The 15,154-nt window shown below is 56.6% G+C and overlaps 1 protein-coding gene across 1 annotated transcript in view; it reads right to left on the bottom strand.

The window, feature by feature from the left end:
- The window catches only part of HMCN2 (hemicentin 2), a 140,217-nt gene that overhangs the window by 121,366 nt on the left and 3,697 nt on the right, over positions 1 to 15,154 (bottom strand). The window contains exons 2-4 of the mRNA XM_059658329.1: positions 5,718 to 5,788; positions 4,409 to 4,567; positions 3,535 to 3,657 (exon numbers count right to left, since the gene is read on the bottom strand). Coding sequence (XP_059514312.1) covers positions 3,535 to 3,657; positions 4,409 to 4,567; positions 5,718 to 5,788 — 353 coding nt within the window. The remainder of the gene's footprint in view (positions 1 to 3,534; positions 3,658 to 4,408; positions 4,568 to 5,717; positions 5,789 to 15,154) is intronic.

The raw sequence follows: 15,154 nt of genomic DNA, 5'->3' as shown, positions 1-15,154 counted from the left end.
AGGCGGCTCCCCCGGCGGCACAGGAACGGCTCTGGGACCAGTCTTCCCCGGGGCCAGGCCTTGTCAGGGGCCGGGGGGAATCATAGCTGAGCAAAGCTGCCAGGGGGCGGTGGCAGCACAGTGGACAATTACCCAGACAAGTCACACCGCTACCGTGTTGCAACTGTTGTTTTAAGCTCATTCTCGAATGTTCTGTTTAGGGAAGAGGCCCGGGAGTTTAGGCTACTGAGCCATGGGGAGGGCTGAGATGGGGCAGAATGCCAGTGACCTCGCCAGGAGGCGGCCTGCCCACGGGGCCTGTGCTGTAAGCACATCACCACTCAGGAGCTGGGAGGTCTGGGGGGTGGGGGGTGGGGAGAGGAGAGGGGGATGGGCTGACCCTCTTGCCCATATTGAGGTCAGGTCTGGGGGCAAGGCCTTCTGGCCCCCGCGATGCCCCCAGGGCTCAGAGTGGAATCCAGGGAGCCTTCCGAGAAGAGAGCCTGCATCTAGCAAGCATGGTGTTTATTTGGTGAAAGCAATGGCTTCCAGATGTTAGCGGGACCGGGGGCCTGGGAGCCAGCAGTGCATGGGGGCCCATCTCTGTCACTGGTGGGGAAGGAATGAAGACTCTGGGCTTGCTACCCTGGCCAGATGGCTGCTGGTCAGCCCTTCCAGGCAGATCCGCCATCCCCCAAGGCTCCTCCCACAACACTTGACAGCCAAGGCAGCTGAAGCAGCAGAGAGGGGAAGCCAGGGCCCCAATGGGCCTCAGAGCCACAGATTGGAACACTGAGGGCCCCATCCTGGGCCCTGTAGCTTCAGGAAGCTGGTGGGCATGGATGAAGGGAGAGTTCTAGCCCCTGCCAACTGGGCGCCCCGGGCACCTGTCCCAGGCCCTGCTTTCCCGAGCACAGGGCCGCAGTCACAGCCGTCACCCACCCTCGCCAAGGGCTCCCTCGGCCGGGCCCTGCGCCCAGGGCTTCCCACGCGCGTCTTCCTTGCGCCCTCACTGCCGTCTCACCAGGCGGGGGCTCTCATAGCCCCGCGGTGCGCGCGAGGACACGGAGGCTCAGAGAGGCTCACGCTGTGCTCTGGGGCACACTGCCCACAGGTGGCAGCTGGAGTCTGAGCCAGCGTGTGGCCCTGACGCTCCCCCACCTCCTCCTCTGGGAAGGGTCCAGGATGAAGTCATCTCCGGGCCCGTGCCTCCTGATCCGTTAATCAGAACCACCTGGGCAGGCCCTCCCCACCCCCTGACTGTCCCAGAAGGCCCTCACCTTTCCCCTGGCCGAGCAGATGCACAGAATCTGGGCACTTTCCATATTAGCACCTGCTGGTGCCAGACAGGGGAAGGGTCTGGGTCCCCGGCACGGGGCTTCCCAGGGCCCAGGCAGGCTGCAGGCTGATGGGACTGCCCACAGATTCTGACCCAGGGTACTGAGCGGGTGGGAAGCCTGGAGGACAGCTGTGCTGGGGCAAGTGGCAGCCAGGACCCAGCTCAGTCTCCATCAGAACTGCCTATTTCAGGACAGGCCCCGGGGCCGTGTTGCCTGCCTCCCCCGTCTGCTACGGGATGGCAAAGGCTGCAAATCCCCCTGGCCAGGGGGGGGGGGGGGGGGGCCCTGGTTCCGTGAGGCTAACCCCACAACTGGAGAAAGCTCCATTCTCAAAAGCACTGGGACCTGCGCCAGACACAGTATCCCTCTGTGCCCAGCACTTTCGGCTGCCCTGGCACATAGTAGGTGCACAGTCAACCAGGGGCGGCGGGAGCGCGGAAGGTGTCTCCCGGCCACCTGGACCCGCTCTGAACAGGTAGGAGGGCTGCTGCACACGGCGGGACTGCTGCAGCTTCTGCGGCTCCTCCCAGCTGCAGCGCCTTGGCTGGGCCGAAGGCCCCGTCCCCCTCCTGGAAGGATGACCGCAGCCCTGGCTGCCCGGCCGCGTTCCCAGGCTTTGCCGAATGTCTGGGAACATCTGGAAGGGGCCAGGTCCAAGGCATTAAGCTAACAAATGGCAGAGCTGTGTGTCCAGGAAGGAGAGGGATCCAGGCCCCTACCCGGAGGCGGCTAATCCTAGCCGTCGGCGGTCCCACCGAGCGCTGCCCAGCCAGGCTCCCGGGCAGGAAGTCTGGCACCGTGGCCACGAGCGGGTGGATTCGCCCAGGTTCCCTGCCTCAAGGGAGAGAACAGGGGTGGAGGGTGGGGGGTGGGGGGTGGGGTCCCAGCCCCACACCTGGGCAAGCCGTCCTTGCCCACCTGTCGGTGGCCCTAGCAGGACCCCAGTTCCCCTGCAATTGTCCAAGCAGGTCTCCCCCAAAAACAAGGACCGGACCAAGCCATCCCCACACTGTGAAATGCCTTCCACCCTGACTTGGCCGGCTCCGGGCCAGAATAGACGGACAAGCCAAAAATCACAGCCTAATGTGTCGCAGAGAACCATGAACGCCATCTGCCAACAGGGAGTTAAGACGCTAATCCAAACACGCCTGGCCCGTTCCCTTCAGAACATAAATACGCAAGACAAGAAACCCTCTCCAGCAGGAGACGTGGGGCTGCCTTCTCCTCCCAGGGCCTCAGGCACAAGGGACCCCGTCTGTCCACTCCCCGGCCATTCACCAAGCACCTGCTCTGCGCTGGTGGCTGGACGAGGTGCTGGGGATACAGTAGCCAGGCTCCCGGGCAGGAAGTCTGGCACCGTGGCCATGAGCGGGTGGATTCGCCCAGGTTCCCTGCCTCAAGGGAGAGAACAGGGGTGGGGGGTGGGGGGTGGGGTCAGCCTCGGGGAGCTCACGGTTGTAAAATTACAGTGATGCAGAGCCGCACGGGGAGGGCAGGAAAGGAGACTTAATCTTGACGGGCAGTCAGAAGGTCTCCCTGAGGAGGAGTATTTCCGCTAAGACTGGGAAGATGAGCAGGAGCCAGAAGGCAGAGTGCAGAGAACAAGGCGCATAAGCAAAGGCCCTGGGGTAGGAAAGACAGGGGCCCTGCAGCAATAGCAGAGGCCAGCAGGGCGGGGGCGGCGGGCAAAGGGGCGAACCCAGGTGAAGGGATCAGAGAGGCAGCGGTCAGAGAAGGTGTGCACCTTCCCAGGGGACAACAGGAGGGCCTGTGTGTGGGATCTGTTTCAGAGGAATCCAGCGGGATGCTGGAGCCAGCTCACGGGCTCGAGAACGTCGGCCTGAGCGTCCCTTTCCAGCTCTGCTCAGCGAGCTCCCGGGGCAGCGCGAAGGGAGCCAAGGCAGGATTTACACCACGGCAGGGAGTGTTCTTGCTCCTGCCTGTGAAAACTGCCCGGCAGGTCCTGGAAGGACCCCTCTGGCTCCTGGGAAGGAATGGCCTTGCGGCACAGAGGGAAAGCGGGGGGAGCCCTGGGTGGCCGATGGGGCCCGGGGGACAGGAAGGGCAGGCACGGGTCCGAGAGCGAGACAAGGACGCAGACACCGGGTCGGTGCCGACCTGAGTGAGTCCGGACCGTGGCCAGCCCCACACTCGGCACCGCTCACCTGTGATGGCGACCCGACGCCCGAGACACAGGACGTCAGGGAAGGCTCACCTCGGTCACCTGCTGCTTGTCCAGGTGGAACACCTGCCCAGAGCTGGTGGCAGCGATCTCCTCGTAGGCCAGGTAGCCAGGATGCGTGCGGTCACCACAGTCCCCTGTCAGCACGAAGACCACCTGGAAGAGGGACACGCAGCCTGGCTCATGGCTTCCCCGGCCACCTCCCTCGGCTGTGAGTGGCAGGGACGAAACAGGGAGGAGGGACGGGGCGAGCCCTTTCTCCTCTCTGGGCTCAGGTGACACATCTGTCAAATGGGGAGAAGAGCACCCCCCCGGGCGGTGCGGGGTCAGGACTGGCGCAGGCCAAGGGGTCGGCGCAGGCCCGGGAACACGAAGGTACGCCATGAACCGGAGCGGCTATTCAGCTTACAAGGAAGGGAATGGAAATCGACTCTGCTCCGAGGGGCCCTGAGGCTGCAGAGTTAGAAGAACCGAGTTTGTCGTCGATGGGACCACAGAGCAGCTGTCCCGCCCCAGGATGTCCAGCAGCAGCCCTCTGCGTCCCCACCACAGCCCTCCCCCTCCCCTCAGCCAGCCAGGTCCTGAGACGGGGCGCCAGGAGGAAGACGGATGGTGCGGACACTGACAGGGTGTGTAAGGCGAGAGCGGTGTGGGGTTTGTCAAGGACGGGCCTCCCCGGGGAGGCGCGGGCCCTGGCGGGCGGGGACCCGGAGCATGAGCACACACTTGGAGTTCACCAGACCAGCTCGGGGCTGGGGGGTGGCCGGCGTGGCTGGCGGAGGCTGGACCCCGGGTGGTAGACAAGAAGCACCTGGACTTTGCTGTCGTCGGGGCTCAGGGATGCCCATGCTGGAGACCCCAGCTCCCCTGCAGTCCCCACACGCAAGCCCCCGGGCGGTTCGCTCACCTGCGACTGTTTCAGCTGCAGGAGCCGCAGCAGCTCATCCTTTTTGTGATAGTCCTTGGCCCGGGCGTCTGAGAAGACGAAGATGAAGGAGCCGGGGTAGGAGACCTCCACGGCGGCCTTGATGGCCCCCACGCTCATCTCGGGGCAGTCACCGCCTCCCTGGAGGACAGGGCGTGTCAGCAGCCGCTGCCCGCCTCCCCTAGGGGGACCCACTAGGAGCACCTCCGAAACCAGCAGGAGGGGGGATCGCTTGAGCTGCCTCTGTCCTGCCAGCCAGGGGTCAGTCCCCATCCTGACACACAACGCAGCACCCACCGGCTTTCACCTCAGATGCTCAGCATCATTCATTCACGCAGCCGCGCAGGAGTGACGGGCCTGCCCAGGGGCTCGGTGTGGGAGGCAGACGCCACATCAATAAGCACAACACGATGATTTAATTACCATCGTGATGAGTGTTACAAATGTGGGAGGAGGGAGGGAGCACGGGGACATCCAACAGAGGCCCCAAAGAAGCCACGTGTCAGCCAAGGCCTGGAGGACTGAGGGGGAAGGGAGGCCAGGAGGAGGAGAGGTGGGCGCTAGGAAAGCATTCAAAACTGCCTCCCTAAACCCTCTGTGTACCCCTGTCCTGCATGCATCCCAAATGCACACACACACACACACACACACACACCTGCCTCCCCTCCCTGCCACCAGCCGGGCGCTCTCTGGAGCAGGAAGCCGGCCCTGTGCCACCCGGGTCTGCAGCCCAGCCCAGCAGCACGTCTGCACGTGGTTCCTTTGCAGTAAACGCCTCTCTCCTGGGCTCACACATTCACCCCACCTTCACCCTCTCTGTCCCGGCCCTGTTCTGGGCCCTCGGGTCCCTGCCTTCAGGAAGCTCCTGGTCTCGAAGGAGGGGCGCAGGGGGCGGGGCAAGGACAGATGCCGAACCAGGGTGTGCAGTGCAGCACAGAAGCTCAGGTGGCCACGGGGCAGCTGGCCCGGTCTGGAGCCTGGGTTTGGGGTCTGAACTGGAACTTCTCGGATCCTCTCAGCTACCACACCCTCCTGCCACCCCTCTGTCCATTCACTAAATCATAAGCACCTACTATGTGCCAGGCACAGGGCCTCCTGCAGGTACCTGGTCACTGAATAAGAGGAAGGACCCCGAAGGCACACGGTGCAGGTCCAGGCAGAGCGGGGAGGCAGGTACTGGCCCTTGCCAGAAGCCCATCTTGGCCCCCGGGCGTCTGAGAAGACCTTGGCCTCTGGCAGGGCCCGGGAAGAAAGGCCCAGAGAGCCAGCAGCCAGGGGCAGGACAGCCCACCTGCACGTAGAGTTCTCTCAACTCCCTCTGGAACACCGCTGGGTCCTCCGTGAGGGTCACAGGGCCAATGTCTGCAGGGGAAAGAGAGGGGGCAGGTGGGCGTGGACCCCCAGGTGCACGGCCTGCATGGCTGGGGCAGCAGTTCCACGATGTGCCCCCCGTGGTGAGAGGGGCCGAGGTCTGGGCCTCAGGGACCCCCTGCAAAATGGGACGTGGTGAGGGAGCAGCTTCCAGGCCTGTAAGCGGGGCAGACCGCTTGGCCCCCTGCGTGCTCCAAGCAGGCCCGGAGCTCCAGGGGCGTGCAGAGCTGAGGCACGGGCAGCCCAGCTCCTCCCTCACAACCGCAGTGCCCCATCTTCTGTGACCCCAACGCCCCCAGGAACCGCCCTGATCGTCGGTGGGGAAGGAATTCTGGGAAGACACAGGAACAGCATTGAGCACATCATGTTTTGGACCTCCCAGCGACCGTGCAACACCCCGCTGATCAGCCAGGGGAACATCTCCCAGAAACTCCACCCGTATATTAGCTCATTTAAAAGGAGCAGAATCCAGCCACCAAGGTTGCCTGCACCCAACGCTGGGGGGACACAGAGCAACCGCAACCTGCACCCACGGCCGGTGGCAACGCAGAACCGTCAGCCGCTCCGGGAGACCGATGGAAATCTCCAAAACATTCAACGTGCACCTGCCGCACGACCCAGTCCGTCCGCGTCCAGGTATTTACCCAAGAGAAATGAGAACACGCGTCCACCAGACATGTGCTCAACCGCTCACAGCAGCTGTACTCCTAAGGGCCCCGAAATGGAAAGAAGCCAGCCGTCCGTCACTGGTGAATGAATAAACAAACTCCGGTATGTTCACATCATCACAGCCTGCTCCCAAGGAGAGAGAACAGGCTACCAGTGCAGGCAGCTACACGGTGCATCTCACAGACGTCACGCTGCAGGAGGGAAGCCAGACACAGCGTGCACACTACATGGTTCCATTTATAGAACCTTCTGGAGCAGGCAGACTCCCCTAAGGTGAAAAAACCAGGACAGAGGGTGTCTAGGGGGCAGGGAGACGCAAAGGAGACGTTCTATATTGTGATAGGAGTGTGGGTGCCCCAGCTGCATCCGTGTCAGAATGGGAAGCGGGGACTTGTGCATTTCAATGTATGTAAATTTCACCTCGTAAGAAACGAACTATAAAAATGATCCCTGAGGGGGGGGGGAGGTAGGGTGGCGGGTGGGAGGAGGTATAGACAAGAATGGCAGCGTTTTCCTGATATTCAGTGATGCGGGGTGATGCGTATGTGGGAATTCATTGTACTCTCTGCTTACTTTGTACGTATTTGAAATGTTTCCTAGTAAAAAAAATCCCCCCACCCCCACCCCCCCAATGGCAGTAATTGAAAGACACAGAAACAGACTAGACTTTCAACTGGCCATGCTGGCCATGTGGATGATAGGAGTTTGCGAAGTTTTTCAGACATCTGATCTCTTTGAGAAATTGTTGCCTGGCCGGTGTGGCTCAGTGGTTGAGCATCAACATATGAATCAGGAGGTCACGGTTCGATTCCCAGTCAGGGCACATGCCCTGGTTGCGGGCTTGATCCCCAGTAGGGGGCGTGCAGGAGGCAGCTGATCAATGATTCTTTCTCATCATTGATGTTTCAATCTCTCTTCCTCTCCCTTCCTCTCTGAAATCAATAAAAATATATATTTTTTTAAAAGAAGAAAAATTGTTCATTTGATTCCTTGGTGAACTCTAGCAATGGACTATTTTTTAGTTTAAGAATTCTAAATTCCAGTCACCCCAAAGTCCCCACACGTATTAACTGGTCAGCAGACCCTAGCAGAGAGCCGGTGGAATCACCCAGCATTCATCCACCATTGAGGAGGCGTCCAGACCGCAGCTTGTCGGCCGTACACTCTGAGAGCACCCCACACTCCAGGCCCCAGCCTCCGTGCTCTGCATTTACCCATCACGCCCAGCACCCCCTTCCGTGCCTGCGCTGGACTTCACCGAGCCTTCCCTGCGCCCGCCGCCCCCCTCCCGCCTTGAACAGCAATGCCTGCAGCCAAGCTCTCGGCCCTTGACCTCAGACGGAGCTGCCTGGACTCCTGGCTCCGCCCTGCACCGGCCATGGGGCCTCTCGGCGCTTACTTCACTGTCCCTGGCTTCCGTCTCCCCATCTGCAACACGAGGCGGAGAATACCATCCTCGCTGAGGACCAGCGCGAGGACGCAGTGCAGCCAGGAGGCAGGGCAACGCCTGGCAGGGAGCTTGGCACGGGCGGAGGCTCAGCGAATGGGGCTGGCCCTGCTGACACGAACAAGTTCTTATCCACGCTCCAGCCCGCAGCCTCACGGGAGGCAGACAGGCAAGGACAGCCCTGCTCCAATGAGTCCTCAAATCCTCCTTTGACCAAGAAAAGCCATCATTTTATTCAACGTTTGTTATTTCTTTGCCACATAATAATACAAATGCATGTAAATTCACGTGTGGCATTGGTGACACGTTGACTCCGCACTTACTAAGTACCAGGCCACGTGCTGAGATGCGTCCTGAGGATGAGCTCACGGAGTCCTCCCTGGCACCCCAGGTCCAAGGCTTAGGCACATTTTACAGAGAAGAAAACGGAAGCCCAGAGAGGTTAAGTACCTGCCCAAAGACACACAGCCAGGAAGCGGCAGAGCTGGGACAGGCATGTAGGTCTGCACAACTCCAGAATCTGAGCTCTTGACACTTACCCCCTGTGCACTGGACACAGAAATCCTGGACAGGCAAACTAGGGGATCCCACCAACCAGAAATCGTCCTTTCTATTTTTACATCTAACCTTCAAAACTCGTATGCTTATTTGTAAACGTATATCTTCAGTGGCGAGCTGGCACAGCCACGGCATACTCAGCCCCAGGGCGCCTTATGTGCCACGCCAGCTCAGCCTGGTTCAGTGACCCTGAAGGGGGGCGAGGAGGTAAAGGATGGAGAAAAGACAGACAAGAAAGCTGGGTCTGGATGGGACGCTGTTCCCAGATGGAGAGACAGGCCAGGGACCACAAGCCGTGTCTTTATTTTATAGCCAGAATCCACGAGGCAAAGTAAGGGCGTGGCCAAGATGTTTACAACATTCTCCTGGGTTTCGAGCCTACTCAACTACATTCACCTGAACTCTATCGAGCCCACATCACTCAGGCACGTGGGGCCACGTGTTCGGACCATAGGTTCAAGCTCACAACCATAGCTGTTGGCTATGATTGTGCTGGGAGGGCCCTGCCCTCCAAGCTGGGACTTGCACGTGGCCATGAGAGGACTGTGCCCTCTCCTCAGTCCAAGGCTTGAGCCTGTCCAAACACTCGCTGCTCTCCACAATCTTCCATAAGTGCAGACCCCTGTAAGCAGACTTTTATGTAAGTGTAAATAACACACTATTTTTAACTTTTTTTTTTTTTTTCTCTGAACAGCATATTGCGAGCATCTTTCCAGGAGGCCAAGTCCTCGGCCCAAAACCACCTGTGACGGCTGCCAAGGCCTTCCTTTGTATAAACATCTAATAACGGGCCTGCCTAATCCCATCTTGTCTTCGCTCCAATTTTTATCACGAACAATGTCACCGAGAACGTCTTCCCATACCTCACATGAGAGCGGCAGTTCGTTTCCTTGGAGGGAGGCCCGTGAGCAGAATGTCTGGGTCAAAGACAAGGCCGTTCGTGAAGACACTGGCTGCAAATTCAGTCACCTCGTTACTGTCTTCCCTTCCCAGATGTCCCCGCCTCTGGTCTGTCCACCTGCCAAGGTGGAACCACCATCCTGGTGCCCGGCTTTGCTCACGTGACCCTGCTCAGGAATCGGCAGCGACTGCGGGGGGCTGCACACCGGGTGAGGCGCCGCAGGGCGCGGCTGTGACTGTGGGCCCTGCGCCCCGCGTCATGAACTGTCATCCATGTCAGCCTGTCCCGACGGCTCCCGGCGCTGGAGCCGTTCTCCCCCCTTTGCAGCAACGTGAGAAATGGAGTTGGGACTGTGGGTTATCACCAATGAGCCGTCCTCCAGTTGGAAGGACCCCCTCCCCCTTGTCTGCCGTCTCTGTGCTTCCTGCTGGGGGAGTTGAGGGCTGAAGGTTGCGCCTCCTTTCATGGAAGATCAAGACGGGTCACAGGGAGCCGATTCCGGTCACGGTTCTACTTGGCAAGGTAGCTGTTCCTGGACTTGCAGTCACATCATCCCTCCAACTCTGCCGGCTGTCACAGGGCCTCCTCCCTGGGTGCCTCTGTCCCTTCGCTTCTTATAAGGCCCTCGGGCACGCTGGCCCGCCCCACTGCAGTCTGACCTCATCCTAATCCAGGACATCTTCAATGGCCCCGTTTCCAAATAAAGTCACATGCGGAGGATGCGGAGAGGACTTGAACTGTGTGAGGACTCGATTCAACTTAGAACTACGCCCGAGTTTGGTTCCAAGCCTGTGCCCTTTGCCACAAGCCATATACTGCCTGCAGCACTGGTGGCGGTGGCGATGGCGATGATGATGATGATGGTGATGGCAGCTACCACTGGGTTAATATTTACGAAGTCCCCAGTTACCTTCTACGCACTTTGTATGCACTCACTCAGAAAAAAACGTGCAGCAACCTACGAAGTCTACTATCACCCCCATGTCATAGACGCGACTTTGAGGCCCAGGCGGCAAAAGGGCTGCCGAGGTCGTACAACAAGGAAGCCGCAGAGATGGGTTCACACCGGGGCTTGTCTGAGCCCAGATCCAAGCTCCCCAACCACCCGGGAACCTGTTCCCAGTCCCTCCTGCCCGATCCTGCGGGGGAGGGAGGTTCGTGACTGGAGGCAGGCATGTGCCAAACAGCTGGGCAGATGTGGCAGCCATCCTCGGAGCAGCGCACAGCTCAGACCTCCAAGCCTCCACGCGGAGGAGCACCGGGGCCAAGGGGCTGGGTTTTCCCCTCGGGGCAAGACTGATGGTGTCTATTTCATGATGAAAAGCTGGGTAATAGTCAGTCACAATACACACACACACACACACACACACACACACACACACACCCCGCAGACCGTGCGGCCAGAAGCCGGGCCGCCCAGCTCACAGGCCGGTCTGTAAACGGACCACGTTTGCTCTGCCTGCTGCACCCACGCCCCTGGCTGACTAAACCACCGAGCAAAGCTGGCGGCGGACCTGGGGCCCAGAGGAGATGCTCAGACTCCCTGACAATCAGACACTGAACGGGGTCACATTGCTCACCTACCCCCTCCACCAAAAAGGGGAGCGTGAGGTCCCCAGGTGCAGCAGAGGTGTGGGCAAAACGCAGGCTCCTACCCTGCTGGCAGGAGGGCATAACGGTGCCGTGTGCGTGGAGGACGGTTTGGTAACAGCTGTCAAAACTGAAAATGACCAGAGGCTTTCATAAGGCGACTGCATTTCTGGGGCCCTCGCCTACAGATGTGTCAGCAAATATGTCTGCATTTATTATAGAGAAACGGAAGGCCACCCATTTGCCACCATATGGGAATCCCTGGGTAAATCCAGGTAAGACTAAGATAAATTGAGGTCCCTTCGGTAGTGTCTTCTGTGGTCATTAAAAACAGTGAAGTGGGCCCAGCTGGTGTTGATCAGTGGTTAGCGTCTCCCCATGAACCAGAAGGTCCCAGTTTGGTTCCCAGTCAGGGCACACGCCCGGGTTTGGGCTCTATCCCTGGTGCGGGGCGTGCAGGAAGCAGCCAATCAATGATTCACTCTCATCACTGGTGCTTCTCTCTCTCTCCCTCTTCCTTCCTCTCTGAAATTAAAATGTGTGTGTGTGTGTTTTAAAAACAGAACAAAACAGTGAGGTGGGTCTCCATTTCCTGATAGAGAAAGAAATCTATGATTCATCATGGGGGGGGGGGTGGAAGCAAGCTGCAAGCAGGATGCACAGTACAATCCATTTTCTCTAAAATAAAAAAAAGTAAGGGGATATATATATGTATGTGAGGGAATGACACACACGATCTGCAAGGACACAACACTATTAAAAAGTGTTTGCATCCCTTGAGAGTAGAATTAGTGGAATATTTACAAGGCTGTACTAATTTTGCAACATGGACGGAAACTGAATTCATTAACCGAAAGAGCTAAGCCCGGATACTAAAACAAGACCACAAAGGAAGAATAGCCCTTATTGATTCTATGCATTGAAACAAAATGCAAAACTCCTACAAGAAACACTGGCGCGTCACCTCCAGCGGTATCTTAAAGAAGCACCCACCAGCCGACCCAGCAGGGCGCAGGCAAGGGATGTGGAAAGAGTTCAAAACGAGGAACCCCAGCCACAGGTCGGCAGCAGACCGGCTCAGCACAGACGGGAAGTCCCGGGCTACAGGCAGCGTCCATCCCCGTGGGTTTGTTCCTGCTTTGGGGTGTTTCTGTTTTGTGGGACCCTTAGGAAATTAGGAATGGAAGCGTGTCCTTCACCTGGTGAGGAAACCACAGACAAGGGCGACATCACAGGACAGTGAGAGGTCACGAGTGGGGCGAGAGCGGCCCAGCCACCCCGTTTATTCTGCAGTGACCCCGGAGTTCCCGCCGGTGACACCACGACCCATTTCTAGCGGGGAAACCTCTGACTGGGGAGAGGAGACAGCGTTATAATTTGGACAGGCTGCGCCTGTCAACCTAGAAAACTCAAGACATTACACACACAAAAAAAAAATAGAACTAGCTTTAAAAAAAAAAAAAACTTCAGTTAAGAAAGTTGGAAGCAAAATAAATATATGAGAATGAATTGCTTTCCAACATGCTAGCAATACTCATTTGCAAAAAATGTAATGGGAAAGAAATTCGTGGTCAAAATAGTAACAGAAAAACCAAATATTTAGAGATGATTTTTAAAAGAAATGGGTGGAGGGAGAAAAGACTATAAATCTCCACTAAACGAAGGAAATCTGTGGCTAAAGGGAGAGGCATGTGTCCGGGATGGAAACAATCGACATTTTTAAAAAATGACAACTCTTCCCCTAATCAAGATTGAACGCCGTTCCAAGCAACATCACAGCGAGCATTTTTGGGGGACGTTGATTGAGTTTTTCTATGTTTCATCGGAAAGAAGAAGTGTCCACGGATATTTTGAAAACGAAGAAGAGGGGCAGAAAGAACATCCATATGGTGCCGGCCTCGGGAACTCTGGAAATGAGCAGCCTTCAGACTCAAGGCAAAAGAACTGGACTCGGCTTAGCAAAGCTGTTCCGTGGGTGTGAGCGGACAGCGCTGACACCAGCCCCCGAGCACGCTGGGAGGGAGCAGTTACGTGAGTGGAGGGTCTGTCCCTCTGGGGATGGAAGGCCATAGGTAAGCAAAGGCAGGAGGTCAGAGCAATCCGCATAGACACAGGCTTGGAGGCATCGGTAGGAACTCATGTTCAGCTCAACGTGCGTACAGACCGTTGCGTAGAGATTTATAGACACAGATGTAGGCACCGTTTCGATATACATCTACCTCCTTGCTCTCTCAGCTAGGTTCTAGCAGCAATGACACCCTAGCAGCAACCAGCACCCCAAGCCCGCAGATCCTCGTTTCTAAAACTACTATAAAAGGAACCAGGGTGCCTGAGAGAAATTGCTAATCCCAGGACAGGGCAGGACATGTATCAAATGAATCTGGACCCACTCGTAGTGCCAGAAAGTAAGATAGTGCTTAAAAATATATATACAACAATGGGGTATGCCAAAGGCACACGGGAGCCAGGGGCAAGAGCTGCTGACGACCCCAGGTGGGAAATATTGAGCAACTAAATAAGGCAGTATTAGGTGATAGCCCAAAGTATACAGTAAATATCCGGGAGCCACACTGAACCAATAACTGTATGGGAGAAGAGAGAAGTCTCTCATATAGAAGAATCCACATGACTTATATACGTGCTCCATCCCCTACTCACATAGGGGCTGCCCTCCCAAGAGGACAGTATGGAAAGGGAAGAAAAAAAATAAAGTAACTTCACAGCAGAGACACCTGCCAACCTCAGCCAGGTGATCAAGGTCAACATCAACAGTGAGAAGTCATCTTGAGAGCACGTGCGCTCGATACAATGCGATGAGCATGTTCCTCCCACTGCCCAGTCTGACTGGAGAAAAACATTGGACAAACCACAGCTCAGGGACCAGACACCAGAGCAACGCTGGTCAAGCTCGTCGAAAGCAAGGTCTGAGACACTGTCACCACCAAGAGGAGCCTAAGGGGACATGAGAACGAAACATAGGACCCCGGATGGGATTCTGGGACAGAAAAACGACATTAAGGAAAAACCGAAGACACACATGTGGATAGAGAACGGGCTTTAGTTACTAAAAAACTATCTTTATCGACCCTTTCATTGTGGTAAATGCCCAACATACGATGCTAATAACGGGGAAACTGGTTGTGGGGAAACTGGGAACTTTCCGTACTGTCTTTGCAATAATCCTATAAATCTACAGCTGTTCTAAAACTTAGAGTTGATGAAACTTTTTTAACTGCCTGCTGATGAATAGATACAGCTAGAAGGAGGAACTCCTGTCTGTGCCAACGTGGAGGGCGCTGTGCCAAGTGAAATGAGTAGACAGAGAAAGACAAATACTCTATGGTCTCCCTTCTATGTGGAATCTAAAAAAAGCCGAATTCATAGACACAGCCCGGGTGTTTACCAGGGGCTGGGGGACGGGGGGACACGGGGAGATGCTGGCAAGGGGCACGAACGTCCAATGATGAGATGGGTACGGGCTGGGGCTCTAGCGTACAGCGTGTGATTGTAGTCAGTAAGACCGTGTCACATCCTTGGCTGTTGCCAAGAGAGCAGATCTTAAATGTTCTCGCCGCGGAAAAAAAAAGAAAGAATTAAGTGACGGACGAAGGTATTAGCTAACGCTGCTTAAATCATTTTGCGATTTACAAGTCTATGGAGTCAACACTTCTCCACTGTGAACAAGCCCGAGAGAATGTGCCAATTACACCTCAATAAAGCTGGGGGTGGGGGGGTGAGTTTTACTTTAAGAAAAAAGAATACAAGGAAGGGTGGGCCCTCTTAGTAGACAGGATGAAGCCGAATGGTGACTCTGATGTGCTCCCAGGAGAAGTGCCACCCCACGGGACAGGACGGGAAGCGCAGGTCAGTTCTTGTCAGAGGTCCTGGCAGGTGGCTCCGTTGTTGGAGCCTCGTCCCGGGCACCAGAGAGGCTGCCGTTCGATTCCTGGTCAGGGCACACGCGGGAGGCAACTGATTGCTGTTTGTCTCTCACATGCTGTTTCTCTCTCTCCCCCTCCTTCCCTCTCTAAAATTAAAAAATATATATATATCCTAGGGGAGAGGATAAAAAAATAATCATTAATAAATTCTTAATAGAGTAATCTGAGATAAAGGCAGGATCCAAATGAATGGATTATTCAACCAAATGTATCTAACCAATTAATTATTCCATTCTAAAGCAGTTACAGTA

Source organism: Myotis daubentonii, chromosome 11 (assembly GCF_963259705.1).
Source record: "Myotis daubentonii chromosome 11, mMyoDau2.1, whole genome shotgun sequence".
Lineage (NCBI taxonomy): Eukaryota > Metazoa > Chordata > Mammalia > Chiroptera > Vespertilionidae > Myotis > Myotis daubentonii.
This window is presented reverse-complemented; position numbering and strand designations above follow the sequence as displayed.